This window comes from Polypterus senegalus, chromosome 1 (assembly GCF_016835505.1).
Source record: "Polypterus senegalus isolate Bchr_013 chromosome 1, ASM1683550v1, whole genome shotgun sequence".
In the NCBI taxonomy this organism is placed as follows: Eukaryota; Metazoa; Chordata; class Cladistia; order Polypteriformes; family Polypteridae; genus Polypterus; species Polypterus senegalus.
Window position 1 is genome coordinate 56214986 of NC_053154.1, and position 17655 is coordinate 56232640.

A 17655-nucleotide genomic window follows, 5' to 3' on the forward strand; every position below is an offset into this window, starting at 1 on the left:
TCCTTGATTTGGGGAACATCCAAAACCTCGCATCAGAGCTGGAGACGCAATGGAAGGCGTGTGCGCAACTTGACAGTATACGCTACACAGAGCAGATTGAAAAATGTCTGCCAGACTTTATCTAATGGAAAAAAGTAACGATTCGAGTGTTGCCCAATGTAATGGAGTAAGAGTTGCGTTTCTTCTTCACAAATGTACTTAAGTAAAAGTAAAAAGTATGGTGCAGTAAAACTACTCTTACAAGTACATTTTTTTTAAAAGTTACTCAAGTAAATGCAACGGAGTAAATGTAACTCGTTACTACCCACCTCTGAGATATATATATATATATATATATATAGCATTTTTAATGTAAGTAGATCATTTTGACCTGGTCATTTTAAAAGTAGCTTGCAAGCCGAAATAGTGTGGGCACCCCTGGCCTAAAGGATGTACCCTTCACTGTTGCTTCTGAAGCATGTGTGTGTGTTTTTGGGCTAGCATAGGCTTTGAGATAATAGAAACTATTTTAACATGTGATCTGTCTTAAGCAAGAGTTACATTTTCTTTTTAGAGGAAAGAGATGTGTCCATGTTAAGTTCTTTGGTGCCCAGTCTCAACAGAAATTATGTAGGCATATGACACCAAACGATACTGAGCAGGTTATTGACTGAGAAGGGAATTCACTTCTAAATATTAGCAACAGTCCATTGGTTCGTGCAGGAGCAGGGGGCTGGGAGATAGCCTGATGTCACACTATCTGAAGGCGTCCCAAAGCAGTCCTGTCTGTTGGGAGAGAGGAGTTTCTCCTTTTGCTCTCTGTGATGTGAAAGTTACTTTATTTCTTTGTAACCTGATGGTCATTGGATTGTGGCTGTGGAGCAGTGTTTAGCCAGTGATGCCACAGAATGAATTCTTGAACTAAGAAAGCAACTAAATGAAGAACATAGTAATGCAGTGATTATCCTAGAAGTTGTGGTCTTCAAAGAGGTCTTGTGCTTGCTCAGAGGAAGCACATTGCCTTGTCCTATGCTCAGTGCGACAAAGTGTGTGTTCACTATCCAGAGTGAACTTCAACATTGACACAAGCATCAAAAGTTTAAATCTCTTAACTGCTCCAGTCATTAACTTGTGTGAGAATTGTTGTAAATATGACTGGCATTAAGTTATTTTAATTCTTATCTGACAGGCTCATACACTTCTGACACTTACTAGTAATTGGTACATTTGAGCTGTACTGATAATGGTCTCTGATTTAAGTCCAAAGCCATATGACAGCTATGCACTATATTATAAGGCATCTTCAAAAAGTCAATGTGCAGCTGCATTTCACACACCAAGATATAAATACCTCCTGCATTCCACCGTGCATGTTAAACATTTATTTACATTAAACTTAATTTAATGCATATCTGCTCTCTCCTGCTCAGATCCACCTCTGTTTGTCCATCTGTATTTCTAAGCTATAGTAAAAGATATCAAAGTATTACAAATGTTGAGTTACAAAATGAAGGGAATTTTATTGCATTATTAGATTTAAAAAATACATGTGAAATGATATAACTTCTATTGCAGAATGTAAGTCTGCTTTACGTTGTTCAAGCAGAGTGTGATGATAAGGGAGCGGGGATCCTTTCGGTTCTTCCGAACTTCTATTTTCCCCTGCAATGTTTCACCTGCAAGCAGAATAAAAATAAATAAGAGATTAAGAAAATAAACTTGAAGGAGGAGTACAAAAATAAACTGTTCTAAGCACTAATATTTGTACCACAGTTCAATGCATCAGGGAACAAAATGATATTTTATTTCGGCACTGAACACAAAAATGAGATCTCTCCCCCGAACACTGCCATTCTTTGCATTAGCTGCTCTAGTGAACACACATTTGTGAGAACAGCAGTGCTTGTACTACTATTTTGAGGTCATGGAATAAGATTTAAGGTAGATTAAAAAAGCAAAGCAGCTAAATAGGTCAATACTACCCTAAATCTAAAAACAGTAAAACACAATTGTCTGAAAATGACCATATACAGGTAGAAGACACCAAGAAGGGCTGCTGTTAGGGGAATGAAAAAAAAGAAGTGACAGTAACAAAGTAATACAAGGAAATGGAGAAAAACACTGAATGAAACATATAATTAAAAAAAAGCATCAAAGTCTTAAATGAGCATTTAAAGGTACAAACTTAGCTATGTATCCACTGTATGCGTTAAAACCACTGGCCACATTTCATATAATGACTGATAAGTCAAAAGGAAGAACACAAGACCAAAAACATGGCCTCAAAAATGATGTGTTTTTAAATTTGAAGAACAAAGAACAGAAGAGAGTCCATACAATGTACTATGGATTCATTCACCGGGTGATTTTTATAAAGTTTAAAAAAACCCAATGAAGCCGATAATAATAGCAGCCTGTGATATAAACAGCTGTTTAGCAAGAAAATTTACAAACGTTTGAGCTATTCAGCAACATAAAACATTGCAACTAAGTATTTTCTGGCATTATAATGAGAAATGAGAATAATTAATATCTCTCTTGAGTAAACACGCTCTTTCACAAAGACACGCTCAGGTAAACACAGTGACCTACATTTCAAGTCATTCAAAGGGCAATCCTAATAACAGAATGTAATTTATACTCTGAATGAAAGTAGTGAAAACTATTAAGAGTATCCGAGGGTTCAAAAAAATCAATACCACCTCAATTATTACCGTTTGAACAAAACAAAGTGAAACACTTTATAAATAAGCTTTATGGACAATTTTATGTACTCTACATGGCTATTGTTTTTAAAAATGTACATTTCTTTTTCTTTAGTTTGGGGTCTGCCACACTTAGCAATGGATTGCTGGACTACTACACCATCCAAAGACTAGACATACAAAATAGAGATCTTAAACCTATTTAATTTTAATGCTCCTGAATGTGTTCTTCAAGATTTCTTGTCTGACATGCCTTTTATCAAATAGTGTATCTTGAAAACCAAACCCAATGTCAGTGTAACACCTGGATAAAATTAGGTTACATTTAGCTGATGCCTAATGGCATCCATATATCTAATTTAGCTTCCTACATACCTCATTTCATCCCTTTCTATATATAATGCTTTCCCATTACTATTTCCTTTTGAAACTTAATATTTCATAATTTCTTAAATAAATGCTCTCCAAGATTTATAAACAGATGGCAATCTCATGTACATACACAGATTAGAAACCTCACTTGCTTTAATTAAATACAAGTTTCATTAGCATGACAAATTACTATTTACTCAATATTATACCATCAGTGCGCCTAGTGATTTTAATTTGTAAAACGGCATAAAAATGCTGAATCTAAAGTAACAAATGACTTAGAGTATAAGTTTCATTTTTCCTATTAAAGGAAATGCACACACTACAAGGGTTAAAAAATGTAGTGATGGATACCAGAATGGATTCAGGTCTTAGCAACGAAGAGAACATCTGTGGCCATGAATGACTTACTGCCTTCCAATTATTAAAACAATGCAGTTATCAGTACATTTATGAGTTTAATTATTTAGTTAATTGTCTCAATCTAATTTTAGATAGAAACTATGTTAAGATCATTTTAACTGTATCATGTTTAAAGGCAAGTAGACATTTTCTAATACTGCAATATACTTAGCTTTAACCATCAGTGTCATTAGCTGGAATTGAAAAAAAAAAGTCAATGATGCATCATCCTTCATTTAATAATATCTATTCCCATATGAAGCCTTAAGCAGAATTATACTGCAGAAATGTAAAAAGACTCTATTGTGGCAAAGTTAAAGAATGAAGAACATGTTTTAAAATTCTTTTGGTGTTATTTTCCAGTTAACAGCTTTACTAAATCCAAAAATTATAACATGGTTGCTTACATAAGTGTACAGTGGCAGCACGATGGTGTCATGGTTAGTCCAAGATCTGTGTGGATCTGGCACACTCTCCCTGCATCAGGCGAGATTTTCACCCTGGTGGCCATGTCTAAATTAGATTTCTATCAGCAAAAATGGTTCCTTGTAGAAGAGTGAATAATCGAATAATCACAAAGCCATCAACTTATACCAAACCAGCTGCAAGTTTAGATAAAAATTAGGGAAGAGCAGGTCATTTATCAAAAACATTTTATAAAAAAAATAGTTCACCCAAACTACATATCACAAAGATATTTTCCTAATTTAAGTACAAAAATATTTAACATTATTTCAATTCTTGGACACTTTGGTTATATTGACCCTCTGGATGATGTTACTTGAATGTAATTTAGGGTTGTTTACCTGACCCGTTTATACTTTAAAAAATTTTTAGAATAATGTTTAAAATGTTGGGAGCCTTTGTGCTCAGTAATGAGCTGGACAGTTTGACATCTGTGGCAGAGTGACGGGCGCTGAGCAGGCTCCTGTCAATCATGGAGAATCCACTGCATCCACTGAACAGTATCATCTCCAGACAGAGGAGCAGCTTCAGCGACAGACTGCTGTCACCGTCGTTCCTCCCCCACACTATGCGACTCTTCAATTCCACCGTTTGAACGTTAACATTATACAAAGTTATTGTCTGTTTTACCTGCATTTTTATCACTCTTTTATTTAATATTGTTTTTATCAGTATGCTGCTACTGGAATATGTTAATTTCCCCTTGGGATTAATAAAGTATCTATCTATCTATCTAATGTTGGAAGTGTTTGGGCTCACAAAAATAATGTGTTCCTAAATTAAGAAAATATCTTTGTTATATGTAGGTTGGGTGAACTGATTTTTTGATAAAAAGACTTTTGATAAATGGCCTGGCTGTTCCTTAATTGGTATCCTTGTAGGAGAGTCCCAAGTTCAGTCAAATGGTGAGGGGGTCTCCTGTGCCCAGCACACTTTAGGTGTATCCACAGATTTCAGGCTCTAAATGAGCCTATGTAGGACTTGTTATTGTCACATTGTGACTTTAGCTAGCTGGTTTTGCTTTAATGTATCTTGGTATTTTGAGCTATTCATTTTGCCCTCTTTGATGCCCTGAGCCCATGCTAAAGAAAAGCATTTCCACAACATGATACTGCCATCACCAAGCTTTAATGGATGGTATGGTCTTATCTAGATAGTAAGCTCTGCTAGATTTGTGAAAAACATGTTTGAAGTTTGAAGCCAAAAATGACCACATTGCTCTCCTCAGAACAAAAAACATTTTGCCACATGGTTTTGGGGTAAAAAGCATTTCTGCAAAACTAAAGGAATACCCCACCCAAAAATATTTTCTCCATTTATTATATGTCAGGTAAGGGCAAATAACCACTGCACACAGTTTGGCATGTGGCTACTTAAATATGAGCACACAACTTCCATTATAAAGGGGAGGCATACTTATGTTTTTTTTTTAATGATCCATTTCTTTTTCACTTAAATACTTTTGCTTAAAAGATCTGACTAGAACTGAAAAATAGCATAATGACAGTTTTGGATTTCAAGCAGTATGTTAACAAAATAACAAATTTCAATAAATTCCCATAGACTTTTGGTATGCACTGTATGTGTATGCATACATTCATAATATGCAGATGTTTATGCATAATCAGAAAAAGTACCTGCAGCATAACCCTTGTTATATTCACTTTTAATTGTTTTTCAGGAAAAGCATTTCTACCTAACACTAAAAATTCAAACAAAAACTATAAAAAAGAAATGAGTGTCGCTTCAATTACTTTCGAGTTGTGACCCTTTTAAACATGACCACACACAATAAGACAGTGTGTAGTTCTGCAACATAAAGATTAAACTAATGTATTCATTCTGCTTATCTGCAGAAATACCACTTTGAATGACTTTTTGTGTTTGGAACATTTTTGCATTTACTGTCAAAAAGAGATGCAAGGAAACAGTCACTCCCAAAAGCAAAAATGAATAACAGAATAAAAAATAGGGAATAATGCAAACATTTCAAAATTCAAATCAAAGTCATATGAAAGTCAAAACTCATAAAAAATTAACTTCTGGGTATGTGCACATCGATTATACAGTACATATACCACAGTTGCTCAGAAATTTGTCTGCAATATATTCAGTCGTTACAGTATTTGTTCCTTCATATTTATTCCAATTGGAGCCCTTAATGATAACAGAGGTTACAAAATGTAGGCAGTGAAGATGAGGTTATTGAAGAAGTAAAGACGTGACAATGTGCAGCATTTAGACTTTTACAAAAGTGGAATACATGTTCATGTTTCTTACTGGTTACAGAGATTATGTAGAAAAACAAGGAATGTAACTAATTTGTCAAACCATCCTACAAATATGTTTAAACAATTCTGTAATTAATTACTAGCAATAAAAAAATACACTGCAAAACCTTTGGAGTAATCCTTGTGTATGCATAAAGATGCACTATTACAGTGTTTCTCATATCTCATGCAGTATAAACAAAGGCTAATAAGCTGATGTGTACCTTTTAAATGGGACTTCTGTTAATATGAATAAAATAGAATATTCTCATATTATGTAGTCAAAGTATATGCCTGATTCTCTTTAAAGACTTTACTGCCTGAGCAATGTTATAAATGTGCACCTAGAGTCCAAAGCCTAAAAAAAACCTACAAGTAAATAAACAAACAAACAAGCAAAGTTTCCTTAGAATCTCTAGATTTCAGCCTCATTTTCTGCAAAAAATAAATAAATAAATAATTTAAATCTGGAAAAAAAATGACAAAAGAGAAAACTGAATAAAACTAACAAACAAGAAGAAGTGATTCAATGAGAGCAGCACAGATGATTTATGCAGGCTTAATCAAAATATTCAGTGTGTAACTAAAAGTGCGAAAGGGAGAGTACCAAGATTTATTGAGCTAAAAGTCACTGAACATGGCAAAGAACAGAAAGGACTCTCAGTAAATAGTCATCAATAGCACAGTGTGATAGAAACGGGGCACCTCGTGATCCCCAAACCCCAACACCACACACAAATACAGTCCTAGGTTTAAATAAAGAGCTGTTTTTTATACAAAAATACCTCAGTATTAGCAGAAGCACAAAGCTCAGGTTTTCTCTCCTTTCAATAACTCTCCTTTCACCACTGCACTGCCCTTCTCCAGTCGAGTGTTGCCTACCTCCCTCCCAGTTCTGACTTCTCATAGACAAGGGTGTGTAGTCCCTTTTATTGAGGACCTGGGAATACTTCTGGTGCCAGCGCTACTGCCCTTCGGAAGCACTTCTGGGTCACACGGAAGACCCACATAATAAGGAGCACCTCTCCCAGCAGTGCCCTCTTGCGGCACCCACAGATCCCAGCAGAACTGAGCTGCCAGACTACAACTCCCTGCATTCCTTGCTGGATCCAAAAAGGCTGCTAGCATCTAGTGACTGGGGAGAATAAACACCCCCCAGATACAATTCTTCCCTGTTGTCTTCTTCTATCCCAGCCAGGGAAGGTGTTACACATGTGCCTGGTGGGGCGCCTGTCCGTTTGCTTGGAGCTTCCCATCTGGATAAGGAATCACCTCCTCTGTTGACTGGGATGTCCCTCCATCTACTTAACAAAGGCTAATAAGCTGATGTACCTTTTTTTAAGTTACCTTTCTCTCCCTCAGTCAGGATGTCTATCCATCCAGTTGTGGCCTCCCAATTTCAGGAGGATTATTGGAACAGAGCATGGCTGTATCATCCCCGCTGTCAACTGCAGCTAATACCTCCCCTGAGGCAGCTGTATCAACCGCAACTGGACTCACACCTCTGCCTATGGAGTTCGGAGAAGACCGAAAATCACTTTTCAAGCTGAAGGAAATGATTACCGCATTTGAGGTGACATAAATGATATGAAAAGCAATATAAAGAAGGATATAAAGAAATAAATAATAAGCCTAAACAAGAGCTGCACTATTCTATAAAATGACTGGAGAGGACTTCAAATCGGCCACTAAGATCTCGGCAGCCTACTGTATACATGGACCGAATGCCTCAAAACCTAGAAGCTTTATTGTCCGTTTTGACAAACTACAAGCCAAACAAAACTTCATGTCCTTTTTCATATAGAAAAAGGGAATTATATCTGAAAATAACTGCATTTCCATTTTTTTTAGATTACTCCCCTGCAACAGCTGCTAAATGCGCTGCATAGTACAGTATTAAACAGCGTCTATGCACTGCTGACATCAGATATAGTCACTTGTACCCTGCCAAATTAAAAGTGAATACAGTAATCCCTCCTCGATCGCGGGGGTTGCATTCCAGACCCCCCCCCGCGATAGGTGAAAATCCGCGAAGTAGAAACCATATGTTTGTATGGTTATTTTTATATATTTTAAGCCCTTATAAACTCTCCCACACTGTTTATAAATATTCCCTGCAGAGTTATACAGCATAATCCCTTTGTATTCTCTTAGATATTAGGTAAGATTTATTGAAATTATGTATATAAACACACTGTTTATATACAGTAAAACCTAAATATTATTTTAAATATATTGAGTGTCTCCAATATAACATATGTTACAGCCATTACGATAGACATGCCACCAGCAATAAATACGTACAATGCAAGAAAAATAGTATACAGTAAATGTGTGTACAGTGACACTAAACGTACGTACATGTACTAAGCACTGTAAGAAGAAAATTAATTATGGTTACTCACCAACAATGACACGATGACTTGTCCGATAACAATGAGTTTAATTTTATTGCACAACAAAGGACAGCGTTACAGCCCTTGTAAAGGAGCCACTTCAGGCGATTGTGTAACACTGCCGTTGTTCTTCTTCTGGCAGTCTTCAATCCAAATCCCTAAAGCAGATTCCATCCAGACTACTGCCTTATTACATCCACTAACAACTCGTTTTGCACCCTGGTTAAAAGGACACTGCGGCCGTAGATCTTATATTCTTTTCCTACTTTTTAAATAAAAAGAATCATAGCAATCAACAAATCCAAAACGTTTACCTTTTCGGCAATCGTTAACATCTTCTTCTTGCGCTTGGGCACGGCCCCTGAAGCAGTAGCAGATCGTTTTGGAGCCATAATGAAGGGCTTGACTATGCACAAAGATAAACACAAAAGAGCACAACTCTTTACACAGCAAAACACATTGATGCTGAATGAGCGAGACGAGACTTCCTGGTTAACACTGCATTCAGCACGCAGGAACTCAACTGCGTGCTCTGATTGTTTAGCTTCTCAGTCAGGAGAACTTAACTGCGTGCTCTGATTGGTTAGCTTCTCAGCCATCCGCCAATAGCGTCCCTTGTATGAAATCAACTGGGCAAACCAACTGAGGAAGCATGTACAAGAAGTAAAAAGATACATTGTCTGCAGAACCCGCGAAGCAGCGAAAAATCCGCGTTATATATTTAGTTATGCTTTCATATAAAATCCGCGATAGAGTGAAGCCGCAAAAGTCGAAGCGCGATATAGCGAGGGATTACTGTATTGAAAGTAAGTTTTACATTTATAGCTCTCTGAATGAAGCAGAAAAAGAACTAAACAGACTGATCCCGACATCCTTTCGAAAAACAGTCATGAGTCATATCATTTTCTGACAAGGCAAAGAAGATTCTGCTTGCAACTTGGACCATTTGTAATGTGACATGTGCTGTAACTATACATTCCATTTCCTTTTCGGATACTTTTCCCTATTTTTTTTTTTGTAAACTTCAACTATTATATTATATTGAAATTTCTTTCATATATACATTTTGGCAACTACAAAGTGACCAGCTATTTACAAGTTTTTTTTCTTTTCTTTTTTTCTACATATCTTTGATTTACTGTATTAGGAATGTACCATCATACGTTATCTCAGTCTCCATGGGAACTGTTTAACATCATTCCCAAGGTTTATTGTATTGGAACTGTAAAAAAACAACTCAATTTTAACCTTTTCTACACCGCTGCTGGGGGATTCATTTTGTTCTGGACCTGCACTGTCTCTCTTGGCATGTCAGAGGACCGGAACTTTATGAAGTGTGGTCTGCCTCACTCAAGGAGGCAAAATGGGAGGGAATGGGATGGGAGAGAGAAATAAAGAGAGCTTTGCTATTTCTTATTTATCCTTTCTACCCCAATAATCCTTAACGCCAACACAACAATAGGCTTCACAGCCCCAACACCTGGCAATAATATGAAATCTACAGTAGATCAAAGCTACAGAATATGTAAAAATGCACTACCTTAATTTAAGATTACAAAATGTCAACAAAAGTTCAGAAACAATGCTTTTATGATCAAAGAGTGAACTTTGTGAACTGGAATGTCAAAGGTCTCAATCATGAATTAAAGAGAAAGTCTTCACTCACTTATCATGTTTAAATGCCAGATAGTATTTTTTACAGGAGACTTGCATAATAAGTAAGGACCAGTTTCAGTTGCAGAGGGATTGAACTGGCCAAGTTTGTCACTCTGGGTATACAAAGAAAACTAGGGGTATGGGAATCTTAATACACAGAACTAGCCCATTTGTAGCATCAGACATAATATGTGATCCTGAAGGGCGATATGTCATGGTGATGGGCAATTTATTGAGTAATAAAATTATTCTGATAAGTATTTATGCACCTAACATGAAAGATTTCATCCAGAATGCAGTGGCATCTATTCCCAATGTGAACACTCGTAAAATTATAATGGCTGAAGATTTGAATTGTGTTTTAAATCCAGACCTGGATAGGTCTTCAGCTACAGTGGCAATAACATCTAATACTGCAAAATAATTACACAGTTTATAATGGATCTGAACTTATCAGACCCATGGAGGTTTTTAAACCCTAACCTTGGAGCATATTCCTTCCAATTTCATCATTGTTACTCAAGAAATGATTATTTATTCATGAATAATTATTTTTTAGCCATTATCAAATTGTGTAAGTACGATGCTACTGTTATCTCTGACCACACCTCTCTGGTCATGGAGCATAATTTACTATGCCCTACACACTCATCTCATAGATGGCATCTTAACCCCCTGTCATTAGCTGATGAGCACTGAATAGAATTCATATCCAAGCAAATTGATTATTTTCTGGAGACAAATGCATCCTCAAAGGTCTCTGCAGGAATACTCTGGGAAACTCTGAAGGCATTTTTAAAAGGACAGATTATTCCATATCTTTCTCACAAAAATTAAATGGGGAAAAAGGAAAGTGTCTGAGTTAATCAGCAAAATGTTGAGAATAGACCTACAATACGCCAGGTCTACAAATGAGCGCTTTTACAATCAGAATTTAACCTCTTGACAACTAAAGAAACTTTATATTGCGACATCATTATTATGAACACAGAGAGAACACCAATATTTTAGCACAACAAATCCACAAGCAGAAAGTCCGCAATGCAATAAACAATTACTAACACAGACGGAGTTAAAATCATAGACCATAAAAATATAAACCAAACATTTAAAGACTATAAATCTGTATTTTTAACATAGTCTAAAGAAGATAAGACACAATCTAATGAGTTGTTTTGCTCATTACACCTACCACAGCTCAATACGCTTATTACTGTGGAACTGGACACTATAAACCAGGGATCAACAACCTTCGGGTCGCGAGCCACAAGCGGCTCTTTGACTGTGTTGCTATGGCTTATCCCAGAACGACAGACCCATTCATATTTTCATGTCTTAACATATTATTTGGTAATACTTTCATAAAGATAAATAATTTATTTGTGGGTTAATATTATTTTTCATTTAGATATTTCTTTAGCTATATGTGAATAAGGTGGTCCATTATCCACCTCTGTTCCGTTTAACTTCTTCATCCTCCACAAAATCTTTCTGTTTGACAAGATTACGTCTTTGGTGAGATTATATTTCCTACCTGGGGTTTTCTTCAGTTCCCGAAATTGGATGTACGCTCAAACGGAATTTGGATTCCTAATTCTTTCATATACTGTACTTTTTGTGGCAAATTGTCACCATGCCTTCCGAGGTGTTTGTAAACGTTATATTTTCGCCTATTTACATATTTTAGACTGATGAGTTCGGAGTGGTGAGTACATTTTGCACTGCTCGCTCAGCACAGTTAAAGTTGTGAAGTAGAGAGTGAAGGGCAGGCGACTGCCGTGCTGAACAAACTTTACTCATGGGTTGGGGGTGGGGTGAAGGTGAAGACTATCACTGCATAACTAAACAGTGTTGTAATATTAGTCATCATTGAGCTGTTACGCATCCAAGTAATTTAAAACTGAGACACAAAACTCTATAGGTCTTCTAACATGTCTAATTTGCCATGAAAACTTATGAATAACAACAATTCTCGAATGTCACTTTTTAACAAAGTGCGAGGCATTTGCAAAAAAAAAAAAAATTCATTTGGAGTAGAAAGAAATAAGCGGTGACAGAATTAAAGCAAAATATGCAACAATCAGCAAGTTTTGCTGTTTAGACTGCAAAGCATACTAATCTCTACTCTGACTTCAAAAATAAAGAATACTAGCCAACCCGTGGCGTACCATACGCCTCATAATCAGGCCAGTTTTTTAATGATTTTTAAGCACAGGGAGAAAATTAACATTTGAAAAATCGGTAATGTAATAAATCAGCAAGAAAAGCAACATTGTAACAATGCATGGAACGAACCAACACACAATTGTCCATGACTGAAAACTGGTGGATCCCCATTGCGTCTTCTCCTGCCAGACGAAGGGATGCGAGTGCACTGCGCTCAGGCGCAGACTGTAGAACGGCAGGAGAGGAGAAGGACGTCCACTCAGCTCCCTCCGTCATGCTAGTCTGCTGATTTCTCGTTCAGTATGCACTGGCCACTCATGTGTCCACCTCCAACTCGTCACTGGAGTTGTTGTCGTCTTTACACAGTCCAGATGCACCTGTGACTCATGTAGACATTTCATTGCTCTGTGCGGTTTTGGCTGCTTTTCTATATATAATCTACCAAGACACCTGACCACGGTAGTAATGAGGTGGGTGTGCACAAAGGGTAGGGACGCAACCAGTGGGAGTGTATGAGTCGCACTTAGTGGGAATTCCACGGTTTGCAGCCCGAATGGGGTACAACGGCTTACCCGTGCCTCTCTGCGCCGGGTAGACACACACTCAATCTCATGCATAATTATTTATTAAATGCTAAACACTTCTGGAAAGACACGGTTGTCTAAAACGGGTTGGTGTGAGAATACAACAGTAAGTGAATGAAAAGATGGAACTCTGGAGAGAGCAAAATACAACACAATAGTGAACTCGTGGCATAACAAAAGGCGCATAATTATTTATTGATGGTTGAACACTTCTGGAAAGACACAGTTGTCTAAAAAGGGAGGGTTTGAGGATACAACAGAAAGTGAATGAAAAGATGGCACTCTGGAGAGAGCAACATATAATTGTCCGTGAGTGAAGAAGACGCACGTTTGTCGCGGATGCGAATTGCTGTATGTAGTGTGTAAAACAGTTTGCTATGGTGCACGCGGTCATGCGTCGTAACGAAAACTCGGTTTTTAAAGACTGCTTACTTCATTGTGTTTTAACCTCAGTTGTAAAGGATTGTTTTAAAGATCCCATGGGATACCCCTCGCAAACTGTTTTACACGCTGCATATGGCGACTCACCTCCACGAGAAACATGCCTCTATGAACAGTCAAGGTGGCTCGGAGGAACATGAGGCCTCTATGACAGACGAATATAAAAGACGTTGTTCTTTCTGTGTCGTCGCGTCCGAATTGATGGGCGTGGCTCTGCGAGTTGTCGTATCCAATGGTCTTGGAGTTGGTGGGCGTGGCTCCTCCCTGCGTGCGCTATAGGTGTCTTACTTGTCGGTGGCTTAGTGTATCCACGCCCCTTCCGCCGTGCTTTCCATGGGTGTCTTGCCTTAGTGAATTATATATATAGATATTATTAAAAAATTAAAGACACCCCACTATCTGCAAAATACTATTCAGGACAGAATCATTAACAGGTAAGAATGTCACAAATTAACAGATTAATGAAAAACAATCAGCATCTGTATTTTCTTTGTCATGTGATGAGTCGTGAAGTGAAGGAAATTGCACAAATTAGCCTTCTGGGATGGTATGTTTCCAGTAAAGGTCTCCATGAAGAATTACTGGCTTTAATACCTCTTAAAAGACAAACTCTAGGTGAAGGTATCACTATAGCAATTTTGGAATTTTTGACTGTTAGGAAAATTGACATCAATAAATTGGTATCTTATCGCTACAGATGGAGCAACCAGTAATAATGGGTAACATAATGGCTTTGTTACCTTGTTCAAACAAAACTACTTTTTTTTGCACAAGACTTGAAAAGTGGAAATCTGTTTAATTTTGAACCTGTAATAAAATATCTGGAAACTACTGGTAGTGTTATTGATAACACATTCTTTCTGGCAACTATTACAAAAATGCATGATTCATTTACTGGTCGCTTCAAAGATTTCACAGATGAAAAGTCCATTCTTCCGTTCTTGTCAATCGAGTACATCTTTCGCCATTTCCAACAGTTAACAGAGCTCAGTTGACAGAGATGTCAGAAGTCTTATTAAATTGTTTTTCTTCATTTTCTATAAGTACTTGGAGTTTTTTGTTTGTGTTAAATGCATATACTGTATAACCATATCACATTAAAAAAATCATATCTTAAACCCCCTCCTCTACCCATTGTGGCTCTTTGTAAATCCGGGTCAAACATTTAGGATAAAATGGCCCTTTGCTTTAAAAAGGTTGCCGACCCCTGCTGTAAACTCACTTTAAAGTGGGAAAGCAACCAGACCTGGGGCCTCATGTATAAACGGTGCGTAAGCACAGAAATGTTGCGTAAGAACTTTTCCACGTTCAAATCGCGATGTATAAAACCTACACTTGGCGTAAAGCCACGCACTTTTCTACGGTACCTCATACCTTGTCGTACGCAAGTTCTCCGCTCGGTTTTGCAGACTGGCGGCACCCAGCGTCAAAGCTGTGCTACTGTTCCTGTGTGGTTACACCTTATTTTTATAAATACACTGAAACTAACCGCATATTGTTTATTATTGTAACGCATCTGATTGTAATTAACTTGTAACTCGTAACAATATAATGGTCCAGGGAATAGCCATAGTATTCCAAATACCATAAGTGCTTTAGCGTTGTTACTCTAACTGCACCTTCCTCTTCTTTCAGCTCCTCCCGTTAGGAGTTGCCACAGTGGATCATCTTTTTCCATATTACTCTCACTGCAGCACTCGGAGTATTAATATCACTGTATCTGAGTGTGAATCACAGCAGCAGCTGTTCTGAAAGAGAATTATCGGTATACAGCATCAGGCACATGCTACCTCAGCCACGGCAAAATGTTTTAAAGCCTTTCCTGTACGGACCTCGTGGTTCAGAAACAGTTTCATCCCAAGAACTATAAACGCACTCAATCACTGCTCCTTGTAGAACTGTTTGTACTTATAAGTACAATTACCTCACTGTAAACTTGTACTACAGTTATAATATTGCACAACCTGAGCCACTTTATAAAGTGCGTATTTACATATGATGACAATATCATTTTTAAGATGAAATGCAGCAAAATATGTTTATTATATTATACAGATAAAACTTTAACTTCATTTAAATAATCTATATTCTTCACTGGGACTGGCGTGAAGGATAGAATAATTAAACATGTACTACGAAGATATTTCAATGTTCCTTAAACTTTTTAAAGAATCAGTGCTCTAAGTTTACAGATGGCTTAACATCTATTACAGAGCTGATTGTGTGGCAATTGGTTACTTGGAGAAAGAAAAGCAAGAACTGCATTGGCGGCCATGCCAATACATATTGAATATATATATATATATATATATATATATATATATATATATATCTTCTGTTTCTTTTTCCGGTTTCTTTGTGGTGGCGGCCTGCGCCACCACCACCTACTCAAAGCATCAGGATGCACCAACATTGATGGACTGAAAGCCAGAAGTCTACGTAATAAATAATAAATAATTTCATCGATGGTCGTGCACAATCGCTGCGCTGTAAAACCCATGTTTAATAACGTGCTTTAACTCTTAATGATATCACGTATACATCTCAGTATTTTAGTTATTCAAAGAGCTGTAATATCACGAATGTAATGGATTCTGTGTACAGTCGGAGGAAGAGAGCCGGTTTAAGAAGCAAGTAGTGATTCACACGCACAGAGCACATAGAAGATCAAATACAAAACAAAGCATTTAACGTGCTACTTTAATTACGATGTGATTTGAGAAACTGGTTAAGTAAATGATTTTAAGATGACATTTATGATGTTCTACTTTAATGACAAAATAAACTACGTGATTAAAGTGGAAATTTCGAGATTGAAGTTGACATTTCGTGCTTTTTTTCCCTACTGTGCCTTTTTTTCTCTGTAACCTAAAAAGCTTTCATATAACACTCAGACAGTGGGCTACAACTCACCTTTTCACGGCGACTGATATCTGAGCTTTCAAGTTTCTCCAACACGCTATGTCACTCGATCAACTTCCTTTTGTTGATTATACCATGGTTTAATTAAACAAATAGTATATTTTTCCTTTGCCTCCACTTGGTATTCGCTGAAATTCTTATATTTCCCCCGTGCTTTTCCCATTGCCTTTTCACAGAAGGCTGAGCTTAAGGGTGATTTATATTGATTTTCATATTCAAAGAGGGGTAATTCTTGGAGGAGTTGGGGCGTTCCATAAAGCGCGTGCACGAGCATTAGTTTTCACGCTGATCGGGATTTATGTAGCGGAAGAACGTGGAAGTTGGAGTACGCACAGATTCCTGCATCTGGATTTTTCTGTGCGTAAGCACATTTTGGCTTTTGTGCTTACGCCATGTTATAGTGCGAGTTCTACGCACGGCGTTATACATGAGGCCCCTGATGGCTACCCAGTGGAATGTTATAAAGAAATTTCAACTAAGTTAGTAGCTCCACTATTAGCAACATTTGCAGAAGCTAAAGACATCAAAATTATACCTCAAACTTTTCACCAAACATTAATTTCCGTCTTCCCTTAGAAAAAAAAGGACTCAGTACAATGTGCATCATGCAGACGAATATTACTCCTGTATAATGATGTTAAGATACTCTCCAAAGTTCTAGCTAGTAGGAGTGAGAAAGTGCTTCCTTCTGTAATATCACAAAACCAAACCAGATTTATTAAAGGCAGACACTTGACTTCTAATCTTAGATGTATGTTTAATATAATATATTCAACCATTAAATTTAACATCCCAGAGAGCGTACTGTATTTGGATACAGAAAAAGCATTTGACATGCTTGAACAGGACTATCCACCCCACTGCACAAATTTGGGTTCAACCCAAATATCCCTGCATGGATCAAACTACAGTGGAACCTTGGATTGCGAGTAACTTGTTTACTACAGCATTGTGATCACGTGTGTGTGTGTGAGTCTCTGTCTTGCACCCCAAAACATGAAGCTGAGGCTCAGTACTTTATTGACACCAGCTTTATTTAGCTTGAAACAGGGACAGCACGGTTATTTACTGTAGTGGGATCTGCCACTCTACTATCCACAGGCACAGCAATCAGGCAGGGTCGTACCCAGATTACTGGCTAAGTAATACTGTGCCCTGCGCATTTATAATGTTCCTTGTTCCTTGTATCACCCATCAACGGCAGGTACTTATATTATAACATGTTCGCAATCTTTTCTGATTCTCTTTTACGGTGAACTGCTACAGCGTTGGGTGCCTGAAGTTGCTTCAGGACGCT

General features: G+C 37.4%; 1 protein-coding gene across 2 annotated transcripts in view; it reads right to left on the reverse strand.

Annotated features, from left to right (window-relative positions):
- Positions 1 to 1474: 1474 nt before the first annotated feature.
- prmt3 (protein arginine methyltransferase 3) overlaps positions 1475 to 17655 on the reverse strand; it is a 347047-nt gene continuing 330866 nt past the window's right edge. For both annotated transcript variants that reach the window (XM_039749264.1, XM_039749273.1), the window contains exon 16: positions 1475 to 1655. In XM_039749264.1, the coding sequence (XP_039605198.1) occupies positions 1546 to 1655 (110 nt within the window). In that variant the 3' untranslated portion in view covers positions 1475 to 1545. The remainder of the gene's footprint in view (positions 1656 to 17655) is intronic.